This window comes from Hipposideros armiger, unplaced genomic scaffold, assembly GCF_001890085.2.
Source record: "Hipposideros armiger isolate ML-2016 unplaced genomic scaffold, ASM189008v1 scaffold_7, whole genome shotgun sequence".
NCBI lineage: Eukaryota > Metazoa > Chordata > Mammalia > Chiroptera > Hipposideridae > Hipposideros > Hipposideros armiger.
The window spans coordinates 2003024-2016849 of record NW_017731357.1 but is presented as its reverse complement, the minus strand read 5'-3'; the positions used below and the strand labels follow the sequence as shown (position 1 = coordinate 2016849).

Below are 13826 nucleotides of genomic sequence, written 5' to 3'. Positions count from 1 at the left end.
GTAGGGACAGGGACCTCCCCCCACTGATTATTTAATTTGATAAATTTTAGTGCGCATTAAGATTAAACAAAACAGAACAAAATTCATTCTGAGCACAGTATATAATAGATGACAGAAAGATGACACTGTAAGCATATGAAAGGATTGAAAAATCTCTACTCTGGTGCTATAATAAGGATTTTCATTTTCAGGTGAAAAATTAAGAAAAGCAAAGGCCTCCCAACCTATAGAATGTTACCTTTTATAGTTCAGCTGATTCATACCAATAGACCTTATTTATCAATATGGAGTTTTAAAATGTAAATTTAAGTAGTCGTATGTGATTAGTAGCTATTGCTGGGAAACCAAATAATTCAAGGGAATTTTCTTTATGTAGGAAGAAGTCTTCCTGCTAATCAATGTAGAAAAAAGTATTATTTCACAAACCCTGAGAGCCCTGTTTCCACCTTGCCTTCATAAATAATGCCATAATTAAAACTGAAAAGTGATGGAATAATTTTTTAACTGGAGTGGTTAAGGAAGGCCTCTTTGAGCAGAAGCTGTTTGGGCTGAGTCCTGAATAGAGAGGAGCCAGTGATATAATCAACCTGGGGGGTGGGGGAGGGAGGGCATGTGTGTGTGTGTGTGTGTGTGTGTGTGTGGTGTTGCTGGATCATTCTAATAAAGAGGTGTTAGCAGGTACAGTAGCTTTGTGGTATTGAGCTTATACTATTTGAAAGACAAAAAGGAGGCCATTTGTAGGACTTAAGTTTGTTAAATTTAATCATGCATTTAGTTTTTTGCATTTTTTTAGTTATTTTTCATCTTTATTTAGGTATATTTGACAAATAAAATTGTAAGGTATTTAAAGTGTACAATGTGATGATTTTGATATATGTATATACATTGTGAAAGGATTCCCCCCATTGAGTTAGCACATACATCACCTCACATCTTCTCCGCCACCACCCTTTTTGGATGAGCATATTTAAGTTCTGTTCTCTTAGCAAATTTCAATTATACAATAGTGTTATCAACTATAGTTATCATGTTACACATTAAATCCTCAGACTTTATTCATTTTATAACTTGCAGGACTGTACCCTTTTATCAACCTCTCTCTGTTGTACCCACCCCCACCCCCTGGTAGCTACATTTCTACTCTTTGTTTCTATGAGCTCACCCCCCCACACACTCCGTTTTTTTAATTTAAAGATTCCACATGTAAGTGACACCATACATTATTTGTCTTTCTCTTTCTGGCTTATTCATAATGACCTCCAGGTTAATCCATGTTGTCACAATTGATAGGATTTCTTTCTTTTTTAAGACCGAAAATACTATTCCATTGTATTTATATACCACAAGTTCTTGATCCATCTTTTGACGGACACCTAGGTTGTTTCCATACTTTGGGTATTGTGAATAATGCTGCAGTGAACGTGGGAATTCAGATATCTCTTCGAGATGATGGTTTTGTTTCTTTTGGAAGTATACCCGGAAGTGGGATTGGTGGATCATATAGTAGTTCTGTTTAGGTTTGGATAATTTTAATGGGATGTTATCCCCTCCCCCTACTCATTCTTAGTAGATTTAGAAAATTAGGTTCTTATTTATCAGTTTCTATGTATATCATCATATGATCTCTAAATAAAGATACTTTTGTTTCTCTGTATAATGTCATATCTCCAAGTAAATATATTATGGATTATTCTTGAACAATTATATCAATTATTTATCTTTGTCATTTTGTTAGCTGAGACCTCCAGAAGTATTTGTTTTCTAATAGTAATGCTAGTATTAACTGGCCTTTTTTTCTTTTTCTTCATTGTAATGTAATAGCTTGAAAAGTTCACCATTTAAGTTCTTATTAGTCTTTAAAGATTAAAGGTAGAGGATTTCTCCCTTTTAATTTTGTTATTAAAACCTTACTTATTTTTGGATAATCCAAAATGAAAGTGCCTGAAAGAATATACAGGGAAGTATCCTCCTTTTCCCTAGCCACCTACTCCTGAAAGTCACCAGTGTTACCAGTGTTTTTCATATCCTTCCAGAGAAACTCAGTGCATATATAAGCAAATCCATATGTATGTTTGCATATATATTTGTTTTTATTTTATTAAAACTGTAGCCAATTATGTATATTCTCTTGAACTTCCTTAAATTTTTTTTTAAACTTAGTATTATATTTTGGAAATCATTCCTTATTTGTACATGTAAAGCAGTATTATATCCGTGTCAATAGATGTAGTGTAAATAATATAAGTATTCTTCCTTGAGGAATAGTTACAAATAATGTTATGAATAATACTGTTTATAAGAATTTATTAGTTTCATTTTTAACATTGTCTTCTAACTATACAGCAATAGTTTATTATCAAAATACTGTAGACTGGTTTTATTTATGTATATTATACAAATTCAGAAGGAAGAAAAATAAATTACAGCTGATATTTAAAGATACAGTATGTCATAATTGTATACCATTTATTCCATGTATTCAAAGATGATTCAGTATAAGGAAAATTAACAGTATTGTGAGGAAGAAAATCTTTTTAAAGAAAACGTGAAAAGGAGAGAAAAACGGTAGACCTAATTAATAGGTCAAAACTTTAGTATTCTGAAAACATTTAACAAAATAAACCATAAGCTTGACTTGACCAAGGGGGATAAAAGAGATACAGCACAGATACACAAAATAAGATAACCATGGAAACAGAAGAAGTTAAAACTATCATAGATGACTACTTAGCAGACCTCTGTGCAAATGAATTTGAAAACGTAAATGAAATGGACTACTTTCCAGGGAAATACAGATAGCAAAATTTATTTCATTACAGTTAGGTTATAAAAAGCCAAATTCCGTAAAAAAAAAAAAGAGAGAACATTAAGTAATGCACTACAGAAAGCACCATGCCAGATTTTTATAGGGGAATTCTACTAAGCCCTTAAAGGCCAGATAATTCTAATACTCTAGATTATTCCAGAGCATTGGAAATCAAGAAAAACTTCATTTTTTTGAAGGGAGGGGCTTATAACATCTTTTAATCTGATCTTGAGAGATAATACAAGTTTGATAATGAAGTCCTTTTTGCATTTATTGATTCTATAGTATATTTTAAAAATATAATGGAAACAAAAATCCCTGATTCTAAAAATTAACTACAGGCCATAGTGCTTTGGTATCCTCTTTTCTTTATTGTAAAATATACATGACGTGAATTTTATCATTTTAGCCATTTTTAAGTTTACAGTTCAGTGGATTAAGTACATTCACATTGTTGTGCAGCTATTACCATCATCCATCTCCAGAACTTTTTTTTATCATCCCATACTGAAACCCTGTACCCATTAAACAGTAACTCCTCATTCCTCCCTCCACCCAGCCCCTGACAGCCACTTTCTATTTTCTATGAGTTTGACTACTCTAGATGCATTGTATAAGTGGAATTGTACAATATTTGTCATTTTTGTCTGGCTTATTTCACTTAACATAATGTCTTTAAGGTTTATACATGTAGCATGTGTCAGAATTTCACTCCTTTCTTAGGCTGAATAATATTCCATCATATGTATATACCACATTTGGTTTATCCATTCATCTGTCAGTAGACAGTCGTGTGGCTTTTACCTTTTGGCTATTGTGAATAATGCTGCTATGAATGAGTGTGAATATCTGTTTGAGTCCCTGCTTTCATTTCTTTTTGATATATAATCCGAAGTAGAATACTGGATTTTGTGGTGATTCTATGTTTAATTTTTCGAGGAAACATCATACTGTTTCCCCCATTCCTCTTTGAAGCAAATATAATATTGATACCTGAACCTGATAAAGACCGTGCAAAAAAGAATCAATCTACAGACTGATATCACTGATAAATATTGATTAAAAATACTAAATAAAATATTAGTAAAGAGAATCCATTACCTCATTAAACAAATAATATACTATGACCAAGTGGTATTCATTTCAGGAATACAAGGTTGATTGACTATTAGGAAACCCACTAATATTCATCATAATAATAGAACTAAAGGTAAAATCAAATCATTGTCATCATAGGTGCTAAAGAAATGTTTGACAAATTCAATATCCATTTTCAATAAAAAACACTATTGGACATAGGAAGTAAGGGTTACTTTCTTACCATAATAAAATTCATTTACTTTAGTCACTATCTTACTTAAAGGGAAACAGTAGAGACATTTTCACAAAAATCAGGAGCATGGCAAAGATGCCCACTATCTCCATTGTTCCTCATTATTGTACTATAGATATTAGCCAATGCAGGTAGACAAGAAAAATCAATTAGCGACACTAATTAACATACATAAATTAATAGCCTGTAACAACAATAGAGAGCTTACTAATGTTAGAAAAAATTTTTATAGTGTCAGCAAAGTAATTAAATACGCACCTCACAATAAACTTCAAAGAGATACTGTGATTCAACAGTATAAAGATGTTGGTTTTCCTTAAGTTAATAAATGTAACACAATATCAATAAAAATGCTAACAACCTTTTTAAAGGAGTAAGATAAGTTGATATGGAAAAACATGCTAGATTAGCCAGGGTAACACTGGGGGGAAATCGTATAGGTTATACTAACTTTGTTATTAATAGATATTAAAATATACAATAAAGCCTATATAATTAAAAGTATGGTACTGGCATGTGAAGAGACAAATAGGCCAATTAAATATTCATAGAAGGGCCAGGAATAGATCCAAATACACAGAGAAATTGAGTATATGATAATGATAATAATCTTACATTCCTGGAGCTATGGTCGATTTATTCATAAATGGTTCTGGGACAACTTGGTAGCCATTTATAAATGATAAAATTAGGCCCATAACTCAAACTGTTCACAGGAATAAACTACAAATGAATTAGGATCCAAATGTAAAAAATGATACTGTACAACTACTAGAAGAAAACATGAATTCCTCTTCAACGTGATGTAGGAAAAGACTTCCTCACTATGGCTCAAAATTCAGAGGCAATAAAAAATAACCAGTTTCAACAATATAAAAAAAAATTCTACATGGCAAAATACACCATAAATTCAGAGGACATCTATGAAACTGGGAGAAAATGTTTGCAACATATACCACAAAGGGCTGATATCCCTAGTATATAACGAACTCTTAAAATTTGAGGGTCAAAGGAACAAAAACCCAATAGAAAAATAGGAAAACACCATAAACAGACACTTGACAAAAAAGATAATGGAAATGTTTCTTATACACATGGAAAGATATTCAAACTCAGAGTTAGAGAAATGCAAATTAAAGCAACGCTATATTTTTCTCACCTATCACGTTGGCAAAATATTAAAAATTACTATGGAAGGGAAACAGGCACTCTCATGCATTGGGATAATGAATACTGGTACATCCTATGTAGGACAGAATTTGGTAATAATGTAACAAAACTACATGTACTTAACCTTTTGACTCAATAATTCCACATCTAGGAGGATACCTTAAAAATAAACCTTCAAAATATGAAAATATTATAGGCACAAAGATATCTATTGGAGCATTATTTGTAATTGCGAAATATTGGAAACAACCTAAATGCCCATATATAGGAGAATGGTTGTATAAACTGTGATGCATTCAGGTAATGGAGTGCCATGCAGCTGTAGAAAAGAATGAGGGGATCAAGAATGAATATGTACGTATAGTGTGTATGTGTGTACATAAAAAGTATGTTTCGTAGCTCTGTTTGCTAGGACGACTTAGAAGCAATGACCCACTTCAGCAGCAGTGAACATACTAGCACCCAGACCTTTGTGTCTAAATACGATTTTTCATAAAAAAGGAACCAGGGATTCCTGGGGAGAAGTGGATGATTCCACAGCTTATGCAGGGATGCTACAAGGTGAACTGTGGAACATTTCATGGTGCCAAAAAATACTGGGGGCATGTGGAAAGGATTCAGGAGCCAATTGAGGGGATGGGGTTCCCAATCACCAAATCTGACACAAGTTTAGAAGCAAATAATTATAATAATGGAATATAAGCTACAGCATAAAATATAAAAAATAAAATATAAGGTACAGAAGAAAAATATAAGGTTCATACTGATATAAATGAGTAATTAAATAAGTGAGGGAAAGGGGATAGCTCTTACTGTAAAAATTTCGATTAATGTATGAAAAATGTGATGAATATCTCCCCACAAGGTACTTATTAATTTCAAAGGGACATTCTTCAAAATAAACAGCCAGTACTTTTTATAAGTGTCAAATTAATGGAGGATCTGTCCTACATTAGAGGAAAGGATGGAGACATGCTACCTGGACACAAGTGGGGTTTTGCATTGGATCCTGGTCCAGAAAAAGCACATTAGTGATGAAACAGGAATAAATTATGTATATTAGTTAATAGTATTTTATCAATGTTAATTCTGACAGTCTTCATGTATTTTCAAGCTCTGTTATTTTTATGTCATCCTGATGTGTTCTTTATTATTAAATATTCCTCTTAATCTCTAGTAATACTCTTTGCCTTGAAGCCTACTTAATCTTACCTGAATTTAGTCACCTCAGCTTTCTAAAGTCTATACTCTTTGCTTGGTATCTTTTTCTATCCTTTTATTTCAACCTATTTGTGTCATTATATGTAAAGTGCATCTCTTAAAAACAAATACTATATTTTTGGCTCTCACTTTTGTAAATGTATTCTGGCAATCTTTTTTGTTGTTGTTGTTTGGAATGTCTAGTCCATTTATTGGGCTGTCAGAAAAGTCATGACGCATTTTTGCAACGAAAAACAGAAAAAATACATCATGACTTTTCCGACAATCCAATGTAATTAATTTGATTACTGATAACGGTTGCATATAGTTGGCTATCATTCTTGTTCGCTTTGTATTTTATTATTTTTCTCTGGCTGCTTTCAAGTTTCTTCTCTTTACATTTGGTTTTTAAGAATTTGACTCTGATACGTCCAGGAATTGGTTTTTCCTTTATATTTATACTTCTCAATGTGTTTTTAGTCTTTTGGATATGAGATTTGATGCCTTTCATCGGTTCTGGAAAGTTCTCAGCCATTTTATTGTGAATATTTATTTTGCCCCATTCTTTCATCTTTTTGAACTCCAATTACATGTGTCGTAGAATATTTGTTATTGTCTCATACATCTTAGATGGCTTTAAAAAAAACTTTTGCCTGTTTTTTTGCTTCAGTCTGGATGCTTTTTTTGACTTGTTTTTCAAATTACTTGATTCCTTTTAAAAAAAATCTCCAATCTTCTATTAAGTCTATCCAGTGATTTTTTTTTTAATTTCAGATATTTTTCTGTTCTAGAATTTCCTTTTGCTTCTCTTTCAATTTATTTTTCTGTGCTCTGATTTCTTGTCCATTCATTCATTATTATATTTTTCTTTTTCTCTGTGAACATTGTTAAGATAGCTGCTTTAAAATTATTTGCAAATGTCAACATCTGAGTTGATTTCATTAATTTCCTTTTCCTTTGAACATGAGTCTTTATAAGTCGGGTAAAGTTATCCTGGATCTCGTGAATAATACATTATAGAGAGTGAGTGACTGTCATATTTTTCTGAAGATTGATATTTTTGTTTTATTAGTTAACTTTGCTTAAGTCATCACACTCTAAACTCTGTCACCCCTGTGGCGGGCAGCAGCTGAAATCTCTCTTTAGTTCTTTTGGGCTGCTGGATATCTGTTATGTTCACTCATAGTTCAGTGGTCAACCAGAGATTTGGATAGGGTTTAACTGTAGAATTTGGTGTTCACTCTCTATGACTCTCTCCTTCCTGGGGTTTCTCTCCTCACCTCCAGCTCTTGTGACAGCTTCAAACTCTGTCCTCTAATTCTTCAAGCTAGTAAGTTTGCTGACTTCTATTTGAATTCTAGCCAACCAGTTGGAGCCTGCCTTCAGGTGAAAAGCCTAGAAAAAGGGGGTTACTATTCAGTGCCATTTCTTTCCTCTGCGTGTTAACTCGTGGTTTTTGACAGATTTTGGTTTCTTTCCAGTGCTTTCTGGTAGTTGACTTTCAATATTTTATCCAGAATTTAATGCTGTCTGTGGAATGCTACTCCAATTTTAACAGAGGCAAAACTGTAGTAGACACCTTTAAAGATAAACTCAGGTTACTTTTTATCCACAATTTATAGTTGCTATTTAATGTTTTATAAGCATCCATCATATTTTGTTTCCACTCACCTAGTGTGGCATAGACCTAGGTTTTCCAACTTCCTGATACTACAAACAGTGCCATTTAGAACATTACATATGGGAAGGTTTCTTTGGCATATATATCCCAAGAGTGAGATTGTTAGATTGTAGCATATTTGCAGACATAATTTAATAAGTAAATCCTCTTCCAGCGGGCATGAGTGGGTTTTGTTTTGTTTTGTTTTTTCTCCTCACATCCCCATGTTTGTCAATCTGATGGGTAGAAGTTGGTATCTCATTAAAACTTGCATTTTCTAATTTCTAGAGATGTACCCCTTTTCACATGATTTTCACCTTTTCATTTGTTGCTTTTTATGCCCATTGCCTGTTTTTCTGCTTATATGTTTCAAGTCAGGTCTTTACTCTTCCTTGTGATTTGTGCTGTTTTGGCCATGTTGAATAAGTTCTTTCCCAGCTCAAGGAAGTATTATACATTTTCTTCTTTTAGCTTGACTCTTTTACCTATCATATTTAGAACTTGAATGCAATTGCCAGATGGTATAAGGTAGAAATTCAATTTCCACGTTTCTCAGTATTCGAACAGTTTTTCAAGATGTTTTTTCTTACTCTTGCTTGAAAGTATGTTTTAGCATTTATTGAGGTAATTCCACAAAGTGATCTTCCTAAAATATAAATCTGGTCATAATGCTTGAACTCATTTCAATGGTACTCCATTGTCTTAAGATATAGTCTATATAGCCTTTGACATGGTTTAGGAAGGTCTTTGTGAAGTTGTCTTTGCTTGTCTGCATTTTCTGCCCAGCCTGCTAGTACTCTAAACTTAACATGTGCTCTTTCTTCCTGTGGGAAGTATACTGTTACTAGACACAATACAGTATGTTTTATTCACTTTTCTATCTGTATTCTTCACTACACTGCAGTCCCAGCAGTTCCTGTTATGTACTAGTTGTTCAATACATATTTATCAGTTGAAGGAATTGAGTTGAATGACTTGGTTCTTATCCTTCATTAACTATCTAATTGACTTTTTTGGATCAGATTAATGTTTAGGGGGAACTAATTAAGCTGATGAATAAAAGTTTATGTAGTAACTACTGTTAATCTCAATGGACAGTTCTTTCAAATCTCCCTTATGCTGACATACTGTATTCATATAGCTCCTTATTTATTTCTATAGCTTTTTACTTATCTCATTTGACCCTTAGAACAACTCTGGATAAAGATCAGACATTGCCTGTTTTATGAATGTTGAATCATAATTTAAGTGATTTGCCTGAGGCTCACACAGCTAGTTTTGTGCCTGTCCATACTTTTTTTGGAGAAAGATTTGTTTGCTCAGGCAGCTGTGTCCTGTTAGTGGCATGAATAAAAGCCACTTCAATCCATTGTTTTGCTGAGTATGTTTTAAAGGTTATATTTATGACATTTTCTTTGTTGGCTTTTCCTTTTTTAGGAGTTGTCTTAAGCGTTACGACTGTAGCAATAATGGTTTTCAGTCATATTAGTACTTGTGGGGAGAGAACTGTGGGTAAATAGTTTCATTTAGAAATTTGTCTGTGGAACCTTAAATATTACATTGTTAAACTGTACCAATGGGAGATTTGGTGTCTTTCAAATCATATGTATTATAAATTTTTCATAGGATTTTTTTTTCTATACCAGTAACTGTATCTTTTAAACTTAGATTTTAACTGCTTTTGCACTTAGATTTTGTAAAGTGTTTCTGGCATGTGTTCTATTGTTCTTATTAAGTTACTTGGGAACTTGGCATTTCTAGGCAGATAGATTATGTCCTTGGAGGTAGAATACTTCTCTAGCTTCATCCGTGTTACTAAATAAAGTAGAAATCATTTATGTTATTAAACGGTTGAGGTGATTTTCTTTTTTACTAATTGAGATTTAGGAAATTCTTAAAAGGTCATATTTTAGTGCTACTTTGTTATATTTGAATGCTTTACTAGTGTTAGGTACTCTGAAACATAGCCTATTAACCACAGCTGTCTAGTGTTAAAGGAACATTCAGTAATGAAATTAGCACTTTTTCTTTACATTGTTTTTTAAAAATATGTTTAAAGTGTCAGTATTGTGTGAATCTTAATATGTGAGCTAGTTTTTTAAAGATATTAATTTTATTTTTCAAATTTTTTTTCCTGCTCTTTAGAGGAAGTATCATTCTGCAAAGGAAGCTTATGAACAACTTTTGCAGACAGAAAACCTTTCTGCACAAGTAAAAGCAACTGTCTTACAACAGTTAGGTATGTAATTGTATACATTTAGTGTATCATAAGTACTTCTCTTTATGTTTTTTACATGTCAGGGATGGCAAATATGTGGCTCATATATTCTGTTCTCCATCCTTTGCCCAGAGTTGATAGAATTAATGTGAAACCAACATATTTCACCCTTTGGCAAGCATTGCCCATCTCACAGTTCATCTCATTACAGTTCTACAGTTCTTTAGTGCAGCTATTCCTATTATATTAAATTCTCAAAATTATCCTCTAATACTTAACTCATGGGCGAGGGAGATTGAATACTTTCTTTATGCCAGATATGCTTAGCACTCAGTGAAGTTAAGTGATTTGCCTAAAGTCCCTTAGTGGTTGGTGAGCTTGCTTTCATAGCTCTTTTGATAATATTAATGAAAACATTTTATCTAAAAATTGTGGAATATCTAATGCCATAGTTTCTGTACACATACAAGTCTATAAAATATTAAAGATGAAGGGATGTAGCCATTTGGATGTAATGTATCACTATCACCAAGAAGATAGTGATGGAGTTCTCCAACATTTAATTTTGCTGCTTAGTTATTGACTCAAGTTTCTTGTCTGTATTTGGTATTTGGATTTGTTTTGATTGTTTGTTTCAGCTTTTGTTTACTTGGTTTTGGTCTAGGCAACTAATGTATTCTTAATTTTAATCAACATAGTAATATGAATGTGACTATGTAAATTTTAGATCATTTAAGCTTAGATTTTATCACTTCATGATATTAATACATATCATATCATTAATTATATAAAATAAACACATTGCCTTCATGTAAAACTTTTAATTTTCTTTTTAATCTCTGGTTAGAATTTTACTTGAATTGTTCATAATGTTAGAAATTATAGGAGTATTTAAGTATTTGTTTTTAATGATTTTTGTATAGCATTTGAGTAATGTGAATTTGTATCTTTAAATGAAAACAAGTTCATTGGTACTTCTTAAGTAAAAAGGCTTTATATTAGTTCTTAAGTAAAAAGAACAAAGTGATGCCTTTAGAATAGACCGCTTACTAATGCAGCTAATATTTGAATATGAGCTTTTTAAAATCCACACTATTTATAATTAAGTTTTTACGGGTTTTAGTTGCTGTGGAGAAAACTTCAATAACAAAAAATGTGTACACCTTTTAAATTTAAGAAATGGATTAAAATAGTTTTGGTTTTAGTTATGTCTGAATCACCTGTGTGTCCTCTTTGGCATTGGCTTACCATGTTTCAGAGTGTATAAGTAAACTTTTCATGGTTTTGAAAGGAAAAATACTTTCCCTAGTTGAGTCTAATTTATGTCTGCATTTCAGTTCTTTCTACTTGCTTGTTCCTGCTGCTTAAGCACCTCCTTTTAGAGCCTATTACTGTAGGTCCTATTCTTAATAGTTGCAAGAGAGATAAGGGAGGAACAGATGAATAAACATGTGACTGACTTATATTCCCATAAAATACAGTAATTCAGTCTCCTTAAAATATCTTTTGGAGTACAGCAACTATATAAATGTCAGTTAATAAGGATCCTTACTTGTTTTATATACTGTAGTCTACACACTAAGAACAGAGTTGATTTTATGTACTCGAATTGATCCGTAACTGAAATAGGATTCCCCAGCAAATTAAACCAAATTAATTATATGTGTCTTGAAGGTTTAGAATACACTATTCCATGATCCAATCTTTTGATTGCTTATGTAGCCATCTATTTATATATTTATTTGTTTTTTTTTAAGGTGTACAACATGGTGCTTTAATATACCTATGCATAGTGAAATGATTACTGCAGTGAAGCTAATCAACATATCTATCTCCTCACAAAAGTTTGTTTTTGTGTGTGGTGGGAGCACCTGAAATCTACTCTTAGCAAAGTTTCAGTATGCATTAGATTATTAACTGTAGTCATTCTGCTGTGCATTAGTTCTCTAGACTTATTCATCCTACACAACTGCAACTTTGTAACCTTTGACCAACATCTCTTTCCCCACCTCCTTTTTCCTGGTAACCGTGGTTCTACTCTCTGCTTCTGTGTATTTGACTTTTTAGATAGACCACATATAAGTGAGGTTATGCACTATCTAAATTTATTTATTAAACGTTTGTGGTGCCCATTTTGTATCATTCTTATTTGAACCACTCGAATATACTTTTCTTACAGCTTTCAGTTTTTTAAAATTGTCAAATGCTTTATAGTTTTTATTTTATGTAAGTTGTGAATATTTGTAGCTAATGGCAATAATGTAGGGTATGAGTGTGTTTTACTCTGAACTATCATTGATTATATAGCCTTATATTTATTTCTTGGAAATAAATATTGGGTCAGTGGACTGCCTTAGAGATTCTTAAAATGCACATAAATTTTTATGTGGAACAGTGATTTAAATTTAACATCTTTGTATTCTTGTTTCATAACTTGGAATTTTTTCCAGTACCAAAATTAGGAACTATAGTTGGTAAGTGTTAAGTCAGTGCTTAAAATTGTTTTGATTTCTGTGGAGTAAAAGTTCTTCATAGTTTTGACTGTACCTTCCTGTGAGAAACAGACTTTCTTACGGCCAGAATTGGTAGTTCTAAATTTTGGGAGTGTGTACATTAAACTGTATGAACAAATGGACTGAAAAGAATAGTTTTACTTGTTTGTTTTCTGTATTCTTAAAAATAGAAGAACAATTACATCATTTAGGTAAATATTTTAAATCATTTATTATAGGTTGGATGCATCACACTGTAGATCTCTTGGGAGATAAAGCCGCCAAGGAAAGCTATGCTATTCAGTATCTCCAAAAGTCCTTGGAAGCAGATCCTAATTCTGGCCAGTCCTGGTATTTCCTCGGAAGGTGAGACTTAGACACTTACGTTGACCATCTAAAATGTTAGTTTACATTTATAACCTAGTCAGTGTATTTTCCTGTTTAAATATAACGAAGATTTCTAGAAGTTAAAAAATAAAAGAGAGCTTCTGAATGTGGTGGGTTTTTTCACAGCATAATCTGGTCTACCGGGACAGTTCTTATTTTGCTTATTGGATTTTCATTTTATTTTAATTATTATTGCTGTTTTTTTTTAAAGTCTTAACAGATAGTAATTCTTCATTTAAGTATTTAAATGCCCTTCCTTCTGATTTTTAGTATTATTTTTATATATCTATTTAACAGAACAGAGAATTTCTCATTCTGCCTGGTGACTACCAGTACCAGTGGAATCTTGCTATTCATAATTTTGATTAATGATATATACCTTAGAATGGACATATTTGATTAATAGTAGATCTAATCACAGTTTTACTTGAAATCTTACAATGAGAAAGGAGATACATAGTTGGATTTGTTGGAAAGGAAAGGTGTTGTGAAAATAGTTTCTGCAAATTTATAAGCTTTTATCTGTACTTTGAATGTCTAAATTACGCTTACCTATTCTC

General features: G+C 32.2%; 1 protein-coding gene across 6 annotated transcripts in view; it reads left to right on the top strand.

Moving 5' to 3' along the window:
• KDM6A (lysine demethylase 6A) overlaps positions 1-13826 on the top strand; it is a 198554-nt gene that overhangs the window by 126073 nt on the left and 58655 nt on the right. For all 6 annotated transcript variants that reach the window (XM_019649665.1, XM_019649675.1, XM_019649645.1 and 3 more), the window contains exons 9-10: positions 10315-10408; positions 13119-13245. In XM_019649665.1, the coding sequence (XP_019505210.1) occupies positions 10315-10408; positions 13119-13245 (221 nt within the window). The remainder of the gene's footprint in view (positions 1-10314; positions 10409-13118; positions 13246-13826) is intronic.